At 46.0% G+C, this 24,408-nt stretch overlaps 2 protein-coding genes across 2 annotated transcripts in view; one reads left to right on the top strand and one right to left on the bottom strand.

Annotated features, from left to right (window-relative positions):
• The first annotated feature begins 714 nt into the window (after positions 1-714).
• LOC120894617 (vacuolar protein sorting-associated protein 51 homolog) lies at positions 715-3,439 on the top strand. Its single transcript, XM_040297327.1, has 3 exons — positions 715-901; positions 992-3,096; positions 3,174-3,439. Exons 1-3 carry the CDS (start codon positions 821-823, stop codon positions 3,280-3,282), a joined length of 2,295 nt encoding a protein of 764 aa, XP_040153261.1. The 5' UTR covers positions 715-820; the 3' UTR covers positions 3,283-3,439.
• A 3,283-nt stretch (positions 3,440-6,722) lies between these two features.
• The window catches only part of LOC120897556, a 39,864-nt gene continuing 22,178 nt past the window's right edge, over positions 6,723-24,408 (bottom strand). The window contains 10 exon segments of the mRNA XM_040302533.1: positions 6,723-12,170; positions 12,173-13,386; positions 13,484-13,688; positions 13,761-14,559; positions 14,633-14,767; positions 14,845-14,954; positions 15,046-15,093; positions 16,089-16,178; positions 19,003-19,323; positions 19,580-21,685. Of these exon segments, the coding sequence (XP_040158467.1) occupies positions 11,749-12,170; positions 12,173-13,386; positions 13,484-13,688; positions 13,761-14,559; positions 14,633-14,767; positions 14,845-14,954; positions 15,046-15,093; positions 16,089-16,178; positions 19,003-19,323; positions 19,580-19,898 (3,663 nt within the window). The 5' untranslated portion in view covers positions 19,899-21,685 and the 3' untranslated portion in view covers positions 6,723-11,748.

The following is a 24,408-nucleotide window of genomic DNA, read 5'->3' as shown; positions in this document are numbered from 1 at the left end:
TTGTGGTTGCCGGCTGCTAATCGGCAGGGGCACTAGAAAACAATGTTTTAAGCTTTTGTGCAATTTGTAGCCCTAACCCCCGCGTAAAAACGTTATTTTTTCCAAGGCCAAGGGAAAAGATAAATATGATAAACGCATGCTGTTACGCATGCTGCTAGAGAAAGCCGTTACTGCACAGCCACGAGACACGTTTTGGTGACAAAGTGCACAAACTGCACAATTTACATCATTTAAACTTTGCAGTAACGAACCGTGCCTATTTGTGGATTTTCGTATAGGTAAATTATGTAAAAAGAGGAATAAAATGATCGATGAAAATGCTACAATTTAATCAATGCATCAATTTCAACAACTTAATATTATTCATATATTCATCAAAATCTTCGTTAACTAAATAATTTAATAACAATTGTGTATAAAATAAGGACTTTGCCAAGATAGTCCAGCTCCTTTCTTTGTTGCTCACTTTATTGAGCAACTCTTATTGAGATTGATTTTTTCAAAGATGGAAATAATTTCGAAATATGTTTACTAGCCTATTTCTGTCCAGAATTTATGTGTTTGATTTTAAAAATTCTATATTAATTCTAATAATTATATTTTTTCTTAAAAAAAATTGCTCAAAATCTATACTCAACCCGGTTATTGGTCGGAGACACCCTGTGGCGAATGTTTTCATTTCAGATGTAAACAATGGTTGACGTTTGTCCACGTACGACCTGTCAGTTGCTTGTGAGCCATTCCCCTATTTTGTTCAAAAAAATTCAGCTCATTGTATTTATTACACAAAATATAAATTAAATCCTGCCCCATTCCCACGATGGGGGACAAAACAAACAATCCTTACGATATGGACGGTTCGTCCTTCGATGCGGATCGTTATCTGCAGAAGCTCCTCAAGGTAAACAGCTGGTCGCTGCTAGCGTACCGCCACATTCCATTAGCTCATTAGCCACTTACACCTCGCCTCGCTTTCCGACAATGTTCGCAGGAATGTTCGCTGAAGCAAATCATGGACACCGAGGCAACGATCGTGCGCCAAACGCAAACACTGCACAGCGACATGCAAACGCTCGTGTACGAAAACTACAACAAATTCATCTCGGCCACCGACACCATCCGCAAGATGAAAACCGACTTCAAGTCGATGGAAACGGAAATGAACCTTCTGATGGCAAACATGAACTCGATCACCGAGTTTAGCGAGCGCATTACGGACACGCTGCAGGAAACGCGCTCCCAGCTGACGCGCCTGTCCGGCAAGCACCAGCTGCTGAAGAAGCTACAGTTTCTTTCCTCCCTGCCGGCGAAGCTGAAGACGCTGATCGAGGAAGAGAATTACCAGCAGGCGGTACAGGAGTACTCGCACGCCCAGAAAGTGCTGCAACAGTACGGCCAGCAGCCGTCGTTCCAGGGCATACAGGAGGACTGCATAAAGATACTGGACGAGCTGAAGGAGCGGTTGAAGGGCGAGTTCCGCCAGACGGGCAAATCGGCCCAATCGCTCACGGAAATCGGTGAGCTGTTGCTGCAGCTCGGTGAACGCCCGTCGTCCCTCGCGAAGGAGATGCTCGAGTGTGCCTCGAAGCGCCTGCACGAGCAGATTGTCGTGCTGCAGGACCAAACCGATCGCGATATGATCGAGTTCATTGACCTGGGCATCGAGGGATTCCTGAAGGATCTGACGCTGGTAATTAGCTCGTACAGTGACATGTTTCTCACCAAGCATCTCGAGCAGGAGGCGGACGACTTTGAGCAGACGGCTCGGATCGATCTGAATGCGTTCGTGAACCGCAACGTGGACGAGTATCTGGCGCTGGTACAGGACCGGGCCGAGCTGGAGATTGGCCACGGCGATTCGCAGATCATACTGCGCGGGCTGGACCGACTGCATCGCCGAATGACCGCCATGCGAACGCTCTGCCGTGCGGTGGACATGAGCAAGTCGGGCATTGACATTATCGTGAACGCGGCGCAACAGCTCTGCCAAACGCACATGCGCTCGCTGAAGGACCATTTCGCGGACAGTCTCAGCTCGGTACGGTTGGCGCTGGTGAGCTCGGCCAATACAGCCCCAGCAGGTACTGCCGCCACTTCCTCCTCCTCCCAGTCAGGGGCAGCCGGAGGGCAGGGTAGCACCAGTGGCCACACGACCACACCGTTGCGCGAGCTCATCTCGAACCTGTACATCTCCACCATCGAAAAGGTGAAGGGACTGATGCAGGACTTGCTCATCTTCCTGCAGCCCGAATGGTCCTTCAACCTGAAAGGCGACCCCAAGGGCGTCCAGTGCATTGAGGGCATCCGGGAGAATCTGCTCGTCGCGTTCCTGCGCCACTTTTGCGCCACGGTCAATGGGTACGGGACCGTTAGTTCCACCGCTCCACCCACCCTGCTGCTCGTGCTGTCGAAGGTTTGCCTCGAGATGGATCGGGCCGGTGTGCACGCGCTTACCTCGCTGGTGGACGAGCTGTACAACCTGGACGCGGAGCGTAGCGGCACACTCGTGCACGAATCGGAACTCTGCACGGAGATGCGTGATTCCGCCCAGCTGCTGCTCGACTCGTACGTACGTTTGCAGGGTCTGCACCTGTCGCAGATGCTGCGCAAAAGTGTGGAAACGCGCGACTGGCTCAACTGTCTTGAGCCGCGCTCGGTGCGGGCCGTCATGAAGCGCGTGGTGGAGGAAATATCCGCCATCGAGGCCGTGCTCGGCGAGCTGTACGATAGCAGCGTGACGCAGCACGGCGGATCGCGTACGACGGCGAGCAGCGATTCGAGCCGCAAGACGCACTTCAGCATTGCCGCCTCGAAGCAGTCCCAGTTCCGGTCGACCTGGTCGACGTACACGCCGCAGTCGCAGCTGGACAGCAGCTTCGTGTCGAACATGCAGCGACTGTTTTCGGAAAAGATCGAAATCTTTGCCCCGGTCGAGTTCTCGAAGGTGTCCATCATTACCGGCATCATCAAGATCTGTCTGAAGACGCTGCTCGAGTGCGTGCGGTTGCGCACGTTCAGCCGGTACGGGCTGCAGCAGATACAGGTCGATGCGCACTACCTGCAGATGAACCTGTGGCGGTTCGTGAGCGATGAAAAGTTAGTATGCAAAAGGGGTTAATTAGTTTAATTGCAATATTACAATATTTCCTTCCTATTTGGCACACTACTTTCAGTCTGATTCATGTCCTGCTCGATGAAATCCTTGGCTCGGCCGTGCTGCGCTGCCTGGAACCCATCCTGATGGAACCAAACGCGGTGGAGATTATCTGCGAACGAAACTAAAGTTGCAATTGAACCAACATTCCAACGTATTTAGACATTCGTATTAAAATATTTAAACTAAAGAGAAAGTATAGTTGCAATTGTTATCGCTTTTCGGATATCGATCGGACAGAAATAAAAAAGAAAAACCATAACACCAGCGGTGTACGCTCATTAATTTTGTTGGATTTTCTTATTTCACATTTTCTTATTCGCTTTATATAATACAAATTTATGTACAATACAATCACATTAATCTTTAATTTGTTGTTTAATTTGTTGTTTTACTCAACTGCTTCCATTCCATTCCATTCTTGCCTACTATTTATTTTCTCACTTCCTTCCTTTCCTTCTTTTGCATCACACATCTCTACTTTTGTGTTTCTATCCTCGACAATTTTTCTGCCTTTTTTGTGTATTTTTTGTATTTTCATCATGCATTTTCACATGTGCTATTTTCTTTTCTTTTTCTTCTTCTTTTTGTATTTCCATTCATTGACAAAAACAAAAAAAGAGTAACTTTTCACGCCTTTCTCACGTGTGCTGCTGTTTGTTTGTTTTTCGTCAATTTTATACTTCTTTTTCCCCTTTTTCCCACCATTTGTTTGTTTGTCTGCAATTCGCGCGTGTGTGTGGTGGGCGGGGGACAACTCTGGATTAGAGTTGTGGTTTAACAAATTACCCATTGTTTCCTTTTTAATAAAAAAAAGCACATAACCAGCAACGGATCTCATTTTCGGTACGATTCACAACGGTCTCCTCTATAAACTGGTCTTGCGCTTCTTCATCTCTGTTCTCCTTTTGTATGTATGTTTTTGTTTCCTGGGTGAGTATATCAATATTGATGATTTGTTTTATGCTTTTCTGCTTTCTACAACTACTACTCTCTATTAGACCACATGTGCACAATTTTTTTCTCCTGTGTTTGTCCATATTAAGCTGTGTTTAGCATTACTATTTTAAGTGTTGTGTTTTCTTCTCTTTTCTTCTTCTGTTTTGCTTTCATTGCTCCAGGACTGTGGTGTGGTGCTCTTTCCGGGGGTATAGTTAGTTAGTTAGTTAGTACTTGTAGTTGTAGTAGTAGTAGTAGTAATTTGTTCCGCATTGAGCGGTTTCATTTGGCGCATCCGGAAGGAATTGGTTTACGTTACGTTTTTGATTACTCTTACGTTCTTTTCTTTGTTTTTTCGCCCGATTTTTTCTCTATCAGTGCCGTACGCTTCTTCTTCATTATCCATGCTAGGGATGTATGTGTTTGCAAAATGTTGCTTCTTTTCCTGTTTTTTTTTTTTTCGTTTTGTTTTTGTGTGTATTTGTGTCTGTAAGTGTTTGTGTTTTTATCTTCTTATTTTATCACAACAATCATTTGTATGAACCAGCCGCAGTAGTAGCTCCCATTGTACAAAGATACGAGAACAACATCCTTTCGGTGGTTGACAAAAAAAAACAGTAACCACAGAGACGAAGAACATTCGGTTTGGCATGTTGCTGCTGTGCAATCAAAGGAAGCGGTTAAAAGTACTGCACGAAAGGAAAGTGTCACTCTCTCCTTCTGTGTCTCACTCAATATAGGAGAAGGATAAAAGACAACAAACAGTGCCTATTTTTGAATATTTTCATTGTTATAAAACAATGCCCAAAAGTAAAATAGAACAAAACCTTCGTGTATTACGTCGCTTGGCTGTAATAAGATTTAAAAAGGAAAGCTTTCGTTGCGAGTACCGTTGGCTTTACACGAGCATACTCTTCTCTATTTCCCAAACCCCTTTATAGAACATGCTACACAAAATCACACACACAGACACACACCTGCGTGTTGCATGATTTCCAAAGATTGAGAGTATTTCAAACGTGTTAACGCCATGTGTTAACGTACTATTCTACTACTCTTCCTATATATGCACAAAATTGACTGCAAAAGTTCAAACTTCCAAAAAGTGTGTGGCTTGTTATAGGCGCTTCACTGTTCTCCGCCGTCCTCCAAATGCACTACCACTCCCCAAAGAAAAGATCTAAGCAGGCGAGAAAAAGAGTGAGTGAGAGAGACATACAATTATCTGTGCAGCAACATACACATACATGTTGTTAAAGATAAAATTCGACAGATGCACTTTCGACCATTACGAGTAGTTTCAGGCGTGCTCGTGTGTGTGTGTGTGTAAGTGTGCATTATACATAAACTTATGAGTTTGGGGGAATGGTCCTTACTCATTACCCTACGAGCAAAAACTGTCTAGCATCATTCTAAACCGCACAGCTTTAACCAGTTTCTTCCCTATCCTCCCTACTACAACACTCCACCACTCTCTTCTCAATTTCGCCTTTTGTTTGTTTGTTTTGTTTAGTGTATTTGTTGATGTGGTTGTTTTGTCTGTTTTGTTTTATTTGTTTGTTTTGTTTACTGTAGTTGATGGGCTGGTTTGGGTTTGTGTGTTTTGTTTTGTTTTTCTTTCACTTTGCCTTTCCTTCTTAACTCACTGTCGCTGTTTTCATCTGTCGTTTTTTTTGCAAATAGAATTTACAACTCATCCAAACTCAACTGGCTAAAGATCGGCACATCGAAACTCGCTTTCATATTCATTCGTTATTGTTAGTTCCTTTATCTATGTATAAATCTGGTTCTGTTTGTTAGTGTGTATGTGTGTGTATGTGGAGGCAGTGCTGCGAAGGCTGCACAGCGAAGATTCACCAGACAAGAGTTGAAGAGGATCGTGTTCCGCAGAGTAGTGGTAGAAATATTGAGAATGCAATTTAACACACACACAAAGCACAACACAGAAAGCACAACGAATGGGAGACATGAAGTAGGAAGAGTTATCGTGTCTCTATCATAACAATAGTGATACACTCCGAACCTTACCTTCATGCCACCCCCCATAGAATGATAGTCAAAAAGGATGTTGCCAACATCTCGAAAACAGCATGCTTTGTTTGTGTACGGTGTGTTTACATGTTTACAGGGTGTCTCCAGAGGTTCTCATAGTTGTGGGACACTTCCTTGACTCTTTCTTATAGGAAATGAACTTCATTAGTTGGAAATTGGACTTTTTGGGCAGGCTCCTTCCTATTGGATTTTTTTCCAACAAGGGTGCTATAGAGTCCAATTCCCATTACATTAAGTTCATTTCACATAAGAAGGACTCAATCAAGTGTCCCACAGCTATGAGTACTCCTGGAAAACCCTGTAAGTGCTTTATGCAATATTGCTAAGCAACCTCTCCGAAAAAACGACCCCCCTCTCCTCTCACGCTGTGCACCACACGCTGTTTCCCTGCAGCAGCTGCCGCCATCACCTTCACTTGTGTTTGTTACTGCAGCAGTAATTACGCTTAGTTAATTATTAGCATTACTTCGTTATCATAGGTATTTTTAGTGTTAATATTATTATTATTAATAGTAAATTTGTACATGTTTCACATGCTACGCTTTCACATTGACCGATTGGATTTTGTTATTAGATGTTTTTGTTTGTTGTATTTTTGTTTTTTATCTCTCTTACACACATTCCTCCCTTTTTCCAGAGATTGTTGATTTGTTTGTTTTGTTTGTTTGTTTTCCTTTACTTGCTACTCTCTTACTATCTCTTTTCATTCCTTTCTCTTTTCGCTTCTTATAATTTTTCCATCTTCATTTTTTGCACTGCCCGCGTACATTTAAAAAAGATTGGCGTTCTAGAGTTGTTTGGTTGAGGGGGGAACTGGTTGGTTTTTTTGTTTTTAAAGATTGTTGTTACTAGCTTCCGTCCACTGTTACTCTCTTACACAACATGACAAAGCGGTGCACACACGTCCAAGGAAGTAATAGTGTCCGTTTCTGTGGCGTAAGCGCTGGGGAAGAGCTTCTTAGCACTGTTTTGCTTACATTGTTTGCAGCCATTGTTGGTGCGCGTATCTGTTGCATCAGAAAACAAAGAAGGACATAGTCATACGTTCTCGGTGCTCCTTTTTCTAAACGCCCCCTAATCACGCTTCTACACATTTTAGTAACAATCGTGCATCGTAAAAGAGCATCGCTTGCACCTATCAATATACGAGAGCACATAAAAAGCGTTTTTTTGTTTTGTTTTGCTTGTTTGCTTGAATCTCTTGCCCTTTTGACACGCTGCCGTCTGCTTAACAATGTTTTGCTTAACTGATAATGTGTTTTTTTTTTTTGCAATCTCCTCGTATTTTTGTGTATAATTTTTGTACGTTGTATGTTGACGGATAAGCCCCTATTGAACAGAAACACACACACACACATTACAGAGCGCGTTGCAGTCGGAACACGCTTTGCACTATTGGTTCCAAATGTTTCCCCTGCACACTGAAAGGATTCTTTAGCTAACGTGTGGGTTGGTTGGTTGTTCTTCGCCTTCCTTTTAAAGTCTACTACACATAAGCTAACGCACGCGCACGCAGCTGTGTAATGATCGTTGCCTGATGGAAAAATGTGGTGCTCGATAATGGAAGTGGGATGATGATGATTGGTTTCCAATTCTAAACGACTAGACGAGCACGCACATTAGTTTGTTGTGCAAATTTGATGTTCACATCACCACCGCGCGTGCAAGCATACGGAGAAGAGAAATTGGGTTGTGAATCGCTCTATCGCCCTGCACGAAAGCTCTAAAAAAAATTTCCCCTTTGCACGGGTGTATAGTACTTGATGAGTGTGTGTGTGAATCTATAGTGTGTTTTCATATTTGTTGTTCTATATTTTGCTGAATTTATACATATACATATATCATCCGGATCAGGGGAGCGAAGCTAGGCAGCACTTAGCCCCTTTGCTCCCTCCCCATCACCTTCTATCATGCCGTTATTCCCTGGTCTGTTTTGTCCCTTCATCTCTGCAGGGATTAATCCTCCTACACCTTGTCTTCTTGTCGTTTGTGTATAATTATTTCAATTTGTTTTCAACCTATACAACAGACACAGACACACACACACACATGCACAACAATATTTTGTAATCGATATATATATATACGCATGGTAAACGCTTCAATAATGTTTTTGTCACTGTCACTGTCACCGTTTGTGATTCCGGGTTACTATTTGCCAATAATAATAGCGTCCAGCGTCCAATATGCAAGTAGCCGCACTATTATTTGAAACAGAACGAAGGTGATTCAAAACATACCTAAGAGCATGGGGTCATGCACAACTGTCAATTTTGGTGTTTTTATGATCGATCATCATTTGTAAAGGGTAGGGTATGTGTGTGTATTGCAATTGTTTGCAAACATTAGACAGAAAGCTTTAACGTGCAGCGACAGCGTTTGAATGCCAGAAGTTGGTTTGGTTAACTTGCTGCCCCTATTTTGTTTGTTTCTTCTCCAATTTGATTATATATTATCTGCACACACATATGTAAACTACTCATACTTGTTGTGTTGTGTATGCTTATCCGCTGCTCGATGCGGGAAAACACCGTCTAGAAGGGGGGTTTAAACTTTGTTTGATTTTGATTTTCAGTACCAACACTTCCCAAACCTAGTCAGACTAGGGGACCACCACTACCACTCTTCTTCTTCGCCTCTGCTTTGCTGCTATCCTCTGTACACGCGGCAAATCACCGTTTTCGATTGTTTCATTTGTTTGTTTGTTTGTTTGTTTTTTCCAATCCTTGCTTGGTCTTCTATCGGGTAAGGGTTGTTTTTGAACGATTCTACGCGTTGCTTTGTTTTTTTGTTTCACAAAGTTATGTTTATCATCACACACATACCTACACGGGCGCACATAATGGTTAGGTATTATCGGTACCTTCTACATACATATCTTATATATATCTATCTATACATACATGCAGCATGTACAACGTGGCACACATGCATCTATGTATACACAAATATGTCTATACATATACATATATATATATAATATAGAATATATAATATATATCTATCTTTACTGAACGCTTACATGGTAGGTTTAACACAGTTACGCAATATTTGTTTGATTCCTAAACATTCAGACAAAACTCTAAAACATCCTCTTACACTCTCTCTTCACAGTTTGTATCCCACACACACACACACAAACACTCGCTCAGACACTCACGCTCCCGTCCAGAAACCACATTCATATAATATACACACTTTACTCACTTTACAAATAATCCACAGATTTTTATGTTCAACCAGAGACTCGGTTCTCGTTGAGTGCGCTGTCGCCCTTAAAAAGGGGGGGGGAGTTACACCTACAACAGTTGTGCGCGTGCAGCGATCGGGCAAGCCAGTATAACGGAGCACAACGGGACGCGCGATCGCTCCCTTCCATTTCTTCCCGTATGTGTGTGTGTGTGTTCAGTATTTGGCCGCGATTTTAACCTTACTTCAACCACTACATCCTCTCTATAGCCCTTCCTTCCGTTGCTTTTTTTACAGATCTGACCTTTTCCAGATGCATCTGGGCATGATGTGCAGCAAGGGAACATATCAAACAATTCGAAGAAAAACAGAAAACAAACATTTCCCGCTTCCTTTGCATTAAAAACATTTCAGCAAACTGATCAAAATGTGCAAAAGACACCAAAAGACCTTACGCGATCGCATTTTGCCTGCTAACTCTTTGCTTGTCCATCTTCCGAGCGAGATGGTGTCACACTAAAATTAGGATAATGTAAATGTGTGCTTAACGATTACAGCATATACAAATGAACGAGCGAACGTAACTCTCCCCTCCCTCTTCTTTCTCTTCTTTTCACCTCAATCGTGTTACGTCGATGTATGTTAGCAGCCGTTTCGCGATTTTCTTCTCTACCGTGTGGCGTCAGCGTGTGGAGGGGTTCTGTGGGGGTACAAAATGCTGCAATCTATATTGCAGCTTAAAACCCCCACATACACACACGCACACGCGCACACAACACGATCGCCCTTTACTGAGGATCACCTTCCTCCCACCCTACCATCCACGGCGGCCCTGCTCGTCTTATCACCCCAACGCTTTTCCTTACTACACAACAACACACACACACGCTTGCGTCCTTGCGTCTATCTCTACTACCTTAGCAGCAACACACACCTCGCGGCCGTTATTCGTCATGCCGGTTTTTTTTTTGTTTTGTTTTGTATCACCCGTGTCTACTACGCTTTGTCGCAGCTTCCCTGGTTTTGTTCTCCGTACTGTCCTCCGTTCCCCATCCGTTGTGCTCGTCCGAATCAATTAACTCATGGAGTTTATAATATTTGATGCACGTAAAAGCCCAACACATCGGCACTGTCCTTCACCTCAAGCTTTGCATTTTATTATTATTTCCCAATTTTCCTTTGTGTTGCTTCCAATGGGGAAGGGGACAACAAGGAATAGCTAAAATCTCGTTTTGTTCTCCAACCGCCCCGGCTATAGCTAGCAAACCAGCGCCAAAGAGCACGCAGAGGATGGTCTTGGCAAAACTTGCACGCGATACATGCTGCTTTAATGCTCTGCTACGCCGCGCTTCAATGCGAATGGATGCTACACACGTGTTAGAATAAAAATAATACCCTTTTCAAAAAATAAACAACAAAAAAACACGATATACACATCCTATACCGAGCCGAGCGCATTAATACGTAAACCCCTAACCCCGAACCGCAAATTTGACGGCGGCAGCGGCAAATGTGAGTGCCGCCCACCAAACCAAAGCTTACTGTATTCATTATCCAATTTCTTTAATCACGGAAACACACATCCCCACCCTCGAAAGTAAAAGTAAAACCCAAATGCATCGAAACTGGAGTTTTGGGGGGCGTGCCGTGCCGTAACCGTCGTCCGGGAGAGCCGCAGCGCGTAGATCACTCCGAAACACTGCTGGAGTGGAGCGTTTGTTATGTAATGGGCTGTCGTAGAACGTACGTCGCATACGTTAACGCCTTCATACATAAATGTAGACTTAGCATGAAAGCATTTGTCTAAAAACTATCCTTCGTTCGCGCGATCATTTTGTGGGATTGTGGGGCTGTGGTGCTGATGACAATATTGTATGTGTGTGTATATGTGTGTGTGTTTTTGTTTATAAAAGAATGAAATTTCCGCGCCATTAATATCAACTCCCCTACCTCCTTTGCGCGCGCGCATTTCGCATAACGCAACCAAACGAGCACAGCGCGCACGTGTGTGTATACGTATTTGTAAAAATTAAAACAAAAAATACACATCTACCAAACGCACTTTAAATTCCCAATTTTGGAAGCAACTGCTCTGCTCTACACCGAAATACGAACAATTTAAAAGGGAAGAGACAACAACAAAAAATAGATGGTTTCCCTCTCTAGCGGGAAGAACCGGAGAGAGCCCGGTTCGAAGGTCCCTTCCCTGCATTCATCGGGTCCAGTTACTTAGCCTACCTTAAATCGTGCTTGCAGCTATAACAGCGGTATGTTTTACGTACATTTTTAAATTACCGAACATCACACACACACACACGCACACACAGCAGTACCACCTGCGAGCGAGAGAACAACAAAACAAAACAATACCGACGCACTGCAAAAGCTGATGGTGGCGACGACGTCGACCCCCTTTAGGCAGCAAACGAAGTCGACCATGGGACCGATCCTTGTTGCCGGGAAGAAGACGAACCACCACCACCACCACCACCTCCGCTGGTTTGCCCGCTGCCACTGCCACTGCCACTGGTACCGCTGCCGCTCGGCATGTTCGGCGCGAACGCCGGATACTTGAGCGTCGTCTGCAGCAGATCGTTGTGCTCCTCGAGCGAGTTGGTCGCGTAGTGCACGACGAGCGATTTGAGCGAATCGTAGATGTAGTACGGCTCCGCAAACCCGTACCCTCGCTCCGTCTGGTGGATGATGCAGTGGTTGACGCGCCCGTCGCACGCAATCGACAGCGCGTAGTGGCCGGCGTTGCGCGCCCGTATCAGGAACGTGCCGGTCGGCTTGTTCGCCAGCTTTTTCTCCGCGTCCTGGCGCGAGTACCGCTCCGCAGCCAGGTCGTCTCGTCCAGGTGGGGCAGCTCCTGCGTGCCGTCCGGGTTCGCCGTCGACAGGTAGCCGTCCTTCAGGATCTGCTTGATCTGGGCGTCCGTGATCGACTGGCGCTTGAGCGCCTCCAGGTACTGGTCCTTCTGCTTGCTGAGGTTCATGATTTCCGGCTTCAGCTTCATCGCCTCCCGCTGCAGCTCGCGCATCCGCTCCCGCTCGCGCTCCATGTCCTCGTCCAGGTTTTTCTTGCACTTGCGCAGCTCCTCCAGCCGGCTCTCGATCAGCGTGCGGTTCTGCGCCAGGCTGCGCTGCTCGTGCGGCTGCGCCTCCTTCTCGTAGCGGGCCTGCGTCAGCAGCTGGTCGTTGAACAGCTTGTCCGCCTCGATGAACGCTTCCTGCGCCTGGCGCCGCAGCTCCATGTGCGACTGGCAGACGTTGAACGCTTCCAGCGTCGACTCGCGCATGTTTTGCAGGTCGGTCAGCTTCTGCACCGTCTCGTAGAAGCTGGCCGCCAGCTGGTGTATGTCGCCCGCCGCCGGATACAGACTTTCGTCCTCGAACCGCGAGATCGGGTACAGCAGGCTGATGTCCAGGATCGTGTTGTACTCCTTCAGCGTGGTCGTCCGGAACTCGTTGATCATGCCGACCAGGCTCTCGAACGTGCACTCCTGCGTGAAGCCGTACTTGCCGTTCTTGTGGTAGATCTTGATCGGCCGATCGGTGCCGTCCTTCTTCAGCACCAGCGTGAACTCGCCCGCATCGTTGATGGCGTCGCGCACCAGAAACGACCCGTCCGGCGCGTCCATCATCTTCTCCTTCGCCACGTCGCGCGATATCTTGCCCCAGTACCATTCCGCGTCGCGCAGCTCCTGCGGCGTGTTCGGATCGGTTATCAGCGACATGAGCATACCGCCGCCATTAGGGAACTGCTGTGCCGCGCTTCGCCCGAGCGTGTTGCCGCTGCTGCCACTGCCGGTGGTGGTGGTGCTGTAATCGCTTTCGAGCAGCGGACCACCGATCGATCCGCCCTCCGGCGAGGCTATGATGGACTTTTTCGTCGACCCGGGACCGGTACCGGCACCGCTACCCGTGCGGGACGTCTTACGCGGCGGCACGGCCGGTATGGAGAGAAACTCCGGCAACGCCTCGTTCCAGTCAATCTTGTACATCAGCAGCTCCAGCACTCGCAGATGGTTCTTTATGTTCGCCACGAAGTGCCTGCCATTGGGAGAGAGGAGAGGAAAGAAAGGACATAATTAGCAAACTGCAACCATTGAAACTCCGCAACGAGCGCTAGCGCAACCGCAATACTTACACGATCCTTTCCCACGCTGGGCGCATCAAAATATGGCACCAGTTTTGCAGCAGCATCGTCGGCTGCTGCTTGTTGCCGCGCATAAACTGCAACCGGCAGATTCGGATCAGGTGCCGCATGAAGTACTGCAGCGTCTTGTTGTGATGTGGCGCCATCTCTTGTATGATTCCCTTCATGCGCTCGACAGCCTGCTGATCGTCGAGCACTGTTGGTGAGATCGAGTAGAGAAAACCCTCAATTAGAGCATTGATTAGTGAGCCAACAGTCGAATACTTACACGAAGCGTCAATGAACGACTGATACCACGCAACCGGTATGAGCGGATCGGGCAGCTCGTGGAAAAACTTCTTCAGCACCGTCGCGACGCACTCCGGCGTGTAGCCGTTCAAATCGATGTTGAGCAGATTCTCGTTGAGCGCGTCGCGCAGCTTGTTCACCTCGTCGTACCGTAGCGGGGTGGTGCGATACACCACGTACAGGTCCAGCCCCTTGTCCATCACCGCCTTCTTCTCCAGGCTGGTGCAAAGGTCGACCACGATCTGGGGCGCCGCCTGCTGCTGGACGTCGAACAGCAGGCAGAGGCTCTTGCCAAACATGTGCTGGTGCTCCTGCCGATAAGCGCCTCCGAGCATGTACCCGCCCGTCGTGGACCCCACCTGCTGTGTTGGTTGCTGTTGCTGCGATTGCTGTTGCGACTGCTGTTGCGACTGTTGTTGCGACTGCTGCTGCTGTTGCGTGCCAGCGGCACTGCATGGCCTTAGGCCCATCACCGAGCACTGCCGGTGTACGACCATATTGCACTGGGTGCAGAACAGTCCCTGGTGGACCAGTCCTAGCAGGTAGTTCTTGCACATATCACATTTTTGCTGTTTCGAAAACGAACCGTTCACCAGGTTGTGTCCGTTGTACTGCTGCTGCTGCTGCTGCTGGTGGTCGGTGCCGACCGGCAGGTTGACCGGGGCCGGCACGATCGGCAGGTCGGCCGCCGCCGCCGCAGTCATCTCTGCGCTCATCAGAAGTTGCGTGATCGTCGTCAGGATGCTTTGCTGATGGAAATCATTCTTAATACCCATTTGCTGTAACGAACAGTAGGAACACAGTTACAATTTTAGCTCCATCGAGCTAGCGGGTTCGAGCTAGCAAACTTACTTCAAGCTTATCACGATCCAATTTCGGTAAATCACAGCCTTTTATAGCTTTCGTTTTGAATACCTCCACATGGTCATACATATTAACAGCGGTCATCCATTCCAGCACATTTTCCGTCGTCCATTCGTTAATTGACTGCAAAAAAGGAAGAGTGGCGTTCGTTTCGGTACCGTTAAGTCAGGTTGAAAAATTAACTCTTCCCACCCCCTTACCTTTTCCGTTCTGAAAGTACTCGGTATGTTCTGGTACATGTCCGGATTTCTTTGGCACGGCCTGTAGCAGGTGTACGGCAGACAGTTGAGATGGAAACATGCAGAGCAGTCTGGTTTGCCGCGAAGAAAGGTAGAAATAATAGGGAAAATGGAATGTTAGGAACATGAGCATTGTTTCCTTGACCGCGCCACGATACTTACTTCTACACTGTCCACCTTGCCTTCCAAGCCCCCAGATGTAGTCCCGGCCTACGGTGTTGCCCCGCGATTCGATGACGCCCGATGGAGCAGCGGATGGACACAGCACACAGCACACATTTTGTGTAGAAGGAAAATCCCGTCAGATGGGGGAAAAGGGGAAAGTTCGGGAAATCGATGTTCGGAAGAAAAGGATATATGCCGCAAAGGATAGAAATATGAGAGGAGAGGTAAGAAGTAAAGGAACAGAGCAAATGGAAATACGGAAGGAAAGAGGATTGGAAGAACAATGGAACCAAGATGAAAGAGACGTACGGGGGTTGGGGGGGGGAAGGAGCGGGTAAGAAGGAGATATAAGAAGAGAACGAGAAAAAGGAAGAGAGAATAAAGAAAAGGAAAACAAACAAACAAACAAACAAACAATAGAGTTAGTTCAAATCTTGCTGTTCTCCTCTCTTATCGTCTTATCTTTCACTCACGCACACCCGCACTCATGTATGTTTGTGTGTTTGTGTATGTGTGTGCATTTGTGCGTGCAAATGGATTGAATTAGAAAAGAGTGTGTAATCAAAAACAAAACAATAGCCAACCAGCCAAAACCAGAAAAATGTTGCATTTTTAGTTCCAAAAAAAATGTTAATTTGTTTCCGAGGTTCAAATTTTAGGCAAGTTTAGCAGAAAAAAATGAAGCAGCACCAAACGCGAGGATAATGCTCTAATTGTAATTGATTGCAATAGCTCTTCTACTTTTTCTTCTTCTTCGGGCTTGTTCGTTCACTCGATCCATTCGGAATTAACATTCATCCCAAATCGCACACACAAATGCACAAAAATGCACACACACACACAATGCCATTCTAACACACACGTTTTCATTCCTTCGTCCATTCGCTTTTCAACTCCTCTTGGCAACAAGTTTTGTTATTTCGTTAGGGGGTTGGTGTGGGTCGTTTAGTTTGATTGATTGGGGGTGGTGGTGGTGGTAGTGGTTGTTGTTTTTTTGTCTTTGTTCTTGTCTCTTTTTTATCTGTTTCAACTATACTTACAAAACAAACATATAATGGGTGTTACAAAATAAACAAACTCGGTCGCGTGAGCTCTGTTACTGGTTCTACTAGCCATTTCATCTTTTAGTGCTACGGAAACGGTCACAGTTACAGGAGAGATAGTGTGTGTGTGTGTGAGAGAGAGATATAGAGTGAGAGAGAGAGGGAGAGAGAGAACATAAGAAAAGATCGAGTGAGTTGATGTTGATGCGGGGGGAAGGAATGGGAACCGGGAAGATGGACGGAGGAGGAAGGAGGAAAGGGAAAGAGGTTGTAATGGTTTTTATGGCACAATAATTTGTAGACGTCGGTAGAAAAAAACAGGAGTTTAAAAAAAACATTTAAAAACAAAACGACAATAAAAACAAAACAAAACAAAAACAAAGAAACAATACAAACACAAAACAAAATGAAATATATACAGGAAAGCGGCAATTAGAGATAGAAACATGTGGGTGGGTGTTGTTGGTTGTTGTTTTTTCAGATAGAAAAGAGAAAAAGAAAGAGAAAGAGAGAGAGATAGAAAAAGAGAGAAAGAGAGAGAGATAAAAAGAGAAAAAAGTATAAATCAACTTTGTATCGAGTTGAAGATTATCGGCTCGAGAGAGAGTTGGGATACAATTTATTGTTTAAACATCATTGTTTCATTGTCACACACAGCTCAAAAACACATTAACAGAACGAACGAACGAACACGAGAACGAAAAATACTGCAATTTTATTTGCAAAACAAAAGCGCACAATTGCCGGCACAAACATGGTTGTATCCGTACCTATACAAACAATGAGAAGCAAAAGATGTGTGTGCGTGTGTCTGTGTGTGCTTCACCCAACAACAACAACAGTAGAAAGAATCGTTCTTCATGTTTGATTTGTTGCGAAAATCGGGATTTGTGGCCACACCACGTGATCAAAGTCTACACACAGGTGGTGGGTGATATCAGGGTGTCGTCGTTGCTCTCTTGGCCGTGGGTTCCTTCTTTTTGCCTGCTTTCCAAATCATCCTAATCAAGAAGAAAAATCTAACGACCTATCTACGCGTAAAACAAAATCTACATACGGCGCTTTTCGGTACTGTTTTTTAAGGTTTACATAAATATTTTTAAATGAAAAGTATACGCAAGATACAAATGCACACAACTCACAGTTTCATTTTAATTGAAAACAATCCGTTCCTAAACTAAACTGGCATGGCGGTGGTGGTGTGGAGCCAATGTTTATCTAATTCAGTTTCACTTTCAACTCCATAGTTAAAAATGCGAAATGTCAAGCAAGAAACCGACACCTAAGAACCATTCAGCAGTGCCAGCAAATGTCTCTAAAATCATTACTCTCTCACTTTCATCGATCGCAACCACACACACACAACACACTCAATACTCAACAATGTAGAAATGACATTTTCGAATTCAAAATTGGACTGCGTCGCTGCTCTCTCTCTTTTCTGTTTGACCATTGCAGAGGGGTGTACAAATATCATTTACCACACATAGCACGACCCGGGTACGACGACGCTGCTATAGATGCGTTTTAAGAGGGGAAGGAGGGGGGAAGAAGAAACCAATGGAATCCCCATCATTATACATGATACTAAACACAAAACTTGCACAATTGTTCGGGGGAAGATAAACGGAAGGAAATAAAATTGCTTCAAAGCACGCAGCAACGCGTAAAAACTATAAAGTAGTTGACAAAACATAAAAAAATAAACAACAGAAGTATATTAAATTTTATCTCATAAAAACTAAGAGCAAATATAAGGGAACAAAACGTCATAAGTAGACGATCGTATTTGAAAAAACGGTTTACCAAACATTCGACGAAACAACAAACAACAAAGATCGTTTATGCACCAAGAGAAAAGACCATCCTTGTAGTGTACGAATGTGTTTGCAACTACATTCGTACAATACAGTAATACCGTATGCAGACCTTTCAAATAAAAACTATCTTTACCCGATTAAATAACAGCAAAATCATAACGATATAACAAGCGGGGGAATTGTACATGAAACAATCTGCCGAATAAGTAGATATTACAGTTCGTCGCATGTGTGAGTGTGACAACACGGACACACTTTAAGGCACACAAGGGAGGGGTGGAAGGGGAAATGCATTTTCCGGCGAGGGGGCACACCATACACAGCAAACAGAGAATATGCTCACGCTTCCGTTTTTTTGTTTAAACAAATGTTACTAAAAGCTGACAAGAGTGAGAGTGAGTATATTTGCAGTGTATTTTGCAGTTAGCAGAGTTTTGGAATTTGGATTATTTTGCTATCACAATGGTTAGATTGGGGGAGGGGTTGGGTGAGAGTATGATTGTGCACAGAATATGAATATATGAGATGATGATGATGGATGATGGTGGTTGATGATGAATATAATAAAAATGTAACTAACTGAGTGTGAGTGTGTGAGGGGAGTTTTGATAGATTTTTCAACAAAATCTCAAACTGAAGCTGATGATGGCGTTTGTCCGTCCGTGTGTGATCGGTTGTGTGATTATCAAGAAACATTAGGTACTAAGTTAGATTTAACCTTTCTTCATAAAGGGGTGTTTCGAGTGCTAAGAGGCATGTCTGAGATGTTTGGATCTATAACAGCACCAAATAAAAAAACACAAACAAAACCAACAGCAGCCATCTTTCTTCGCCAAGGAACAAACCACAGCCACTTCCGAACAAGGCACGCAGCCAGGCGGGCAGCAAACACAAAAAAGCTTGGCAAACCCAACAACAGCCTTCCTAGCAAACGAACAAACCAAAAGAAGAGAAGCTTCTCTCTGCACAAACATCACCCATCCATTGCACGCATGTTAGAGCATGTAGCGCGTAGGGGGTCGTTTTCATCCTCTACTACTACTACTACCGCTACTGCTCCCACCTGAGTGGAGGTGGTGCCGTAATCTTACCTGGATCTTTTAGCACCGTGGCGGGCGTTACGCACTTCACGTAGAGCTCTTCCGCATTGGACCCGGTCGTATCGGTGGTGCCCGGTGTGGTGCCGCTGCTGGCTAGCCGCAGCCCACCGAAGGCGTCAGAGATCGCGGTTTGTTGTGACTGCTGTTGCTGCTGCTGCTGATGCTGATGCTGTTGTTGCTGCAGACCACCGGCAACGCAAGCGCAACCGATGGACACGCAGGTACCGGCGGGAACGGTACCGATGTACTGGCGCGCTGTGCCCCCGCTGTACACAACGGGGTCAATGTTTTCCAGCGGCGAGAGTTTGCTCACTAAAAAAAAAAAAAGTAAATTAAGAACAATTTAGTAAAGCGGGTTTTGATGTAAAAAAAAAACAAATCGGTAATCGGTAGACATTCTGCCATCTCAAACTTTTTTCAGTGAAACAGTAACGCTCTAGTAACGCAACGACCCTACGTCTCAAGCATCTTTTACCTGTCACGGACCTGAACACCCCTCAGGCGTTAGAATCTAATTCAGTCCTTCCCTTCCCTTCAACCACACCACCGGAAATTATCTTCAACTTACACTGCACGTAGCCGGTCTGCTTGGTGCGCGCGTTGGTGGCCTTGTACCAGGCGACGCGCGGTCCACCTTCACCTTCAGCCGCCGTACTGGTCGGCGGTTTAGTCACCGTCGGCATCCACACGTGCACGATGTCATCCTTCTCGAAGGCTAGCTCGTCCACCAGCGTCGGCGGCCCGGTACTGTCCTCCAGCGCAATGTACGTCCCAAAGCCCTGCTGCTGTTGCTGGGGCGGTGGTTGTGCCGGCTGCGACGGTTGCTGCTGCTGTTCCTTCTGCTGCTGTTCCGCCTGCGATGCTGTCGTCTGTTGCGATTCCTCCATTACTACACTCCACCGCACCCCGTCGTGTGTGTGTGTATGGTGTCTCTCGTGATGTCCCCTCCTGCTGTCGTTTCCTACTGTGCGCCCGTTCGTTTCCTCTGCTATGCAAACACTTCCGCCGCTGCTACTGGGGCCAGTGAGTGCGACCCTCGACGTTGCATGCAGCAGCACCAGAGTACTCGTCGCTTGATGCACCGTTCATGCACGCATGTACAATGAACGACCCTCGGACAACGACGGCAGAAGGAAGCACAGGAAGCACGTAACAAAAAAGACGGGCTAACGGCGGTTACAACCACGGTGGAAGTGTATTAGGATCCTCTTGCTCTCTCTCCTCGGTTCTCTTCGGTTCTCTTCCACTTGCTTACTGTCTTACAGCAAACGGACCGGAAGGCTGTGATCCTCTTCTCCTTCTTCTTCTTCTTCGTGCGTTCCTTATCTTTGTAGATTTTTCCTTCGAGGATTCGATCCCCCTCTCTGTCTCTCGTTCTTAATCGTATGGCGATGTGAATATAATCTGCATGAGTTGCTTTTTTTACGTTTTACAAACTAATCACACCTGTCTACGACAAGCGTTTGTTGTACTACCGGGTTAATATTATTATTATTATTATTATTTGTATGCGCTCTCTTCTCCTTCTATCTCTCGCTATCTCCACCGGTATCTCTTGCTCTTCCTTCTTGTGTATTGTGCTGCGCTTCACACGTCCAAATTCGAAATTCGTTGTACTTCTGTATAGACACAAACACACTGCACAAGTAGCCTGGAGCAGCCGAAACCTATCCCCACCGCCTAATTGATTGCTTCCTTCCGGTGCGCGTGAAAGGATACGTACGCAGCACACGCAGACACGCGTTCACAGCTAGATTTGCACTGGGCTCGAGAAGCGTCGAGTGGCGTCGTGTGTGTGTGTTAAGGTTTAGATTTTGTTTAAAATATAAAACTACAAATGTAAATTTGTATATAAATCCGGAGAGTCCAGGACACACCGCAACAGGACACCAGGATGCGATGATGATGCACACCGAGCGGAAAGGTGTGCAGTTTCGTAGGAGTATAATGGGGGGGAAAGAATACGCGCGTTTCGTCGTACTTTCCTTTCTTTATCCTTCCCGATCCTGATTCGTCCCGCTAGGACGCGCTTGCGGTGATTGATCGACTGGCTGGTGGTTGTGGTTGATTGTTTCTGCCTTTCTTCCTCTTTCGCTCTCTCTCTTTCTCTTCGCCTTGGCTCTGGAGTTAGGTTTTACTACTATCCACAGTTCTGGAAGGACTGTAACAAGGAGTAGTTGGTTGTTGATGAAAACTGGATGGTTTTTTTCTGTAGCTTTGTTTGCAGACTGGTTCAATGTTGCGGATGTTGCTGCGCCTGACGATAGGGTAAGTATGGGTGTATGTTGTGCGCGTTCGGTTTTAACTCGTCCCAGGATTAACAGGACACTCAGGACGTGTAGTTATAGCTTGTGTGGGTTTGTGGGTTGTGTGTGTTTTTTTAGCAATGAGATAAGGCACACATTTAAGTTGTTCACGAGGAAAGTTTACACTTTCGCTTCTTGCGATGCATCATCGTCGTTGATGGCGGATGCGTTGACGGCGACAGTGGCGGCCGTTGGACAGATAGTGGTGTTGGTGATTGCTGTGGCCGCCTCGTAGTAGCTGCTACCGAGGATAGTGGTGGTGTTGATGGCACTACCAGCGTTCCGCTGCTTCGCAAACCGTTTACCGTTTACACTGGTGACAGGGTTGCCGTGGTGTGAAGGCTGCATCCAGCCCGACCGATGCATTGCTACAATAGACCAATGGAAAGACGGAAAGAAGAGTCATTAGAAAAAAGGCATTGAGGCATTGCTTTGAGTAGAAAAAAGAACAGCTGTCGCCGTAAAATAAATAAACAACCAAATGTTTATTTGTACAACTCTTCCAAAATATATAATCAACACACTTATTTTTTATTTATACAAACAAAACGAGACAGTTTATAAATTTTTTCCATAGACAGCAAAACACAAAGTGAATCATAGTGCACGGTACACATTCCGTAGCAAAAAAAAAATAAAAACGAACGTTTCATATTCATTCTACCATAAATCGTTGCTTATTTTCTCAGCAAATTATAATCCCGGCTTCAGCTAGATTTATTTAATTTGTTGTTTATCAAAACAATTGCTATTATCTTCCTTCTCAACAGCAACAAAAGCCCCGTGTATCATTGCCTCCACCCACCTTCTTCCTCACAACTTCTCCCCACCTTGCTGTGTTAGACGCAACACAACACAACTCCCCCCGCTTTGCACGGTTGAATAATGGTACACATTCTCCTGCCCGGCCTGGGAAGCGCGAGCATGGCTGGAAACGTTATTTATTCCACATACACACACACACACACACGCATACGAGTCGCACCGAACTGGAACCGATAAATTATACGCAGCACACAGACACACGCAGGCAAATCATGGAGACGATCAGTAAACATTCATCAGGAGACCGTTCCCTCCCCTTCCCCCTCTCCGTTGTTGCGTTGATCGAAACTTCGAAACAGAACGGAAAAAGAACGCACACGCGGGTTTTACTACACAACCACCACCCACCCACCCGCTGCTGATTGTTTCACTCCACAATTTCGGTCCATCATCACCATTGTCGATCGTCATTTTGGAGTGGAGGGAGGAGAGGGATGGAAGATGTTGCCCAGATTGACATTCTGTGTCCGCGCTTCGCGCATCACGGAACCGAATCCGCGCGCCAAACGTACGTCATCGGCTCGGATCGGTCCAGCTTGCCCGCTTTAATTGACAACAGAAACAAAAGCCCAACACCCCCCACCGTCCTTCTCACCACCCTCATCTCCTTTATCAGCCCACGCACAACGAGAACGCTTTCAACGGGGGATGGTGGGCGGCGCTTGCCAAGAGCTACGCGACAAACGCCGTGTGCAATCAAAACTCGAGAGCAGCACCATCATTATCATATGTGTAGCAGCTTTATTGTCCCCTGTGTGCCCTGTTTCCCATTCATACCTTGTAAACCGGGCCTTTTGCCGTTATAAAGATGATCCTTCCCTCTCTCTCTCTCTTTTATTCTTTCCCTTCTTCTATCCATTCCATCCCGACCACTTGGTAGTGCAGCAACGCAACACAACTGCTGCCGATGCATGGCGATGCACCACAACCACCAACAACCACGCACACGCGCACGTAATAATTATTCATTGCACACTTGATCGCATTTTCGGAACGGGCCGGTGGAAAAAGCAAATGCAGCCAGGAATAACTCAACCCTCAACGCGTCGGGATTTAACCAAAGGGTGATATTGCAGAGACCTCACGGAATAAAGCGAGGCTTTTAATATTCGGGTAATATTTTCAACTTTTTTGTAGGCTTTAAAACAACTATCACTTTGACCGCCTCAACAGATGATTGGGGAGGTCTGTTGGGTGTGCTGCTTTAGGCGCTCAGTTAAGATTCGGTAGTCCTCAGTTTACCGACTCTGGGGGGTGGTTTGGTACTAAAATGCCTTTGAACTAGTGATGGGAAAAGTTGGCAAAAATCCGGAGTCGACTTCGATCCGACTATGATAATTTCGGAACCCGACTCCGCAAGGTAGGTCCACCCAGCATTATCCGGAGTCGTTCGGAATCGTCCGGAATCGCCACAAGTTATCCGGAGTCGTCTGCAGTCGTTTGAAGTCACCCAGAGTCGTTCGGAGTCACTCGGAATCGTTTGGAGTCACCCGGAATCTGACAACTCCAACTCAGACTCCGACTCCAAACGACTCCAAAAGACTCCAAACGACTCCATACGACTCCGGGCGACTCCGAGCAACTCCGGGTGACTCCGAACGAATCCGGAGGACTCAGGAGGACTCGAAACGATTCCAGAAGGCTCCGACTCCAAATGACTCCGGGTGACTCCGAACGACTCCGGAGGACTCCAGACAACTCAGAACAACTACGGACGACTCCGACTCTAAACGACTCCAAACGACTCCAAACGACTCCGAATGACTCCGGACGACTCCAGACGACTCCGAACGACTCCGGGCGTCTCTGGACGACTCCGGGCGGAACTACTGGTGCGGATTTTTTTTGGAGTCGGAGTCGGACTAACAATAGCCGGAGTCCGATCGGAGTCGTGGGTGCACTCCAAAGAGCACATCACTACTACCAACAAAGAGAACTACAAAATAAGGCAGTTTTTTTTTTGCTTTGTTTTTGCGATTCCTCTCTGCGGCTTTTGCAGCTTATCAACACACACCACACCTCTGTGTAGTACGAATGAGCGGCGTGTGTAGGAGAAGTAATAGGACAACATCGATTACAGTGCGCTTCACAATTGTATGCAGAGGTGCACACTTTTTTATATAAGCAAATATAAATTGAAATAAAATATAATAATTGTATTGTTGATTAACAATTCAAAATAAGCCCAGAAGCAAACTGTTCAAAGTAAAATAGAGGCCATTTTACATTCCAAACATTAAATAAATCGCAATAAAGTGATCATCGT

Source organism: Anopheles arabiensis, chromosome 2, assembly GCF_016920715.1.
Source record: "Anopheles arabiensis isolate DONGOLA chromosome 2, AaraD3, whole genome shotgun sequence".
Lineage (NCBI taxonomy): Eukaryota > Metazoa > Arthropoda > Insecta > Diptera > Culicidae > Anopheles > Anopheles arabiensis.
Note: the sequence above shows the minus strand (reverse complement) of the source record. Positions and strands in the feature narration are given on the sequence as shown.

Excerpts from the sequence above, each read along its gene's own strand:
- LOC120894617 (XM_040297327.1), top strand. The coding sequence starts at position 821 with ATGGGGGACAAAACAAACAATCCTTACGATATGGACGGTTCGTCCTTC. Across the intron at positions 902-991 it reads ATCTGCAGAAGCTCCTCAAG|GAATGTTCGCTGAAGCAAAT; the intron begins GTAAACAGCTGG and ends CAATGTTCGCAG. Across the intron at positions 3,097-3,173 it reads CGGTTCGTGAGCGATGAAAA|TCTGATTCATGTCCTGCTCG; the intron begins GTTAGTATGCAA and ends CACTACTTTCAG.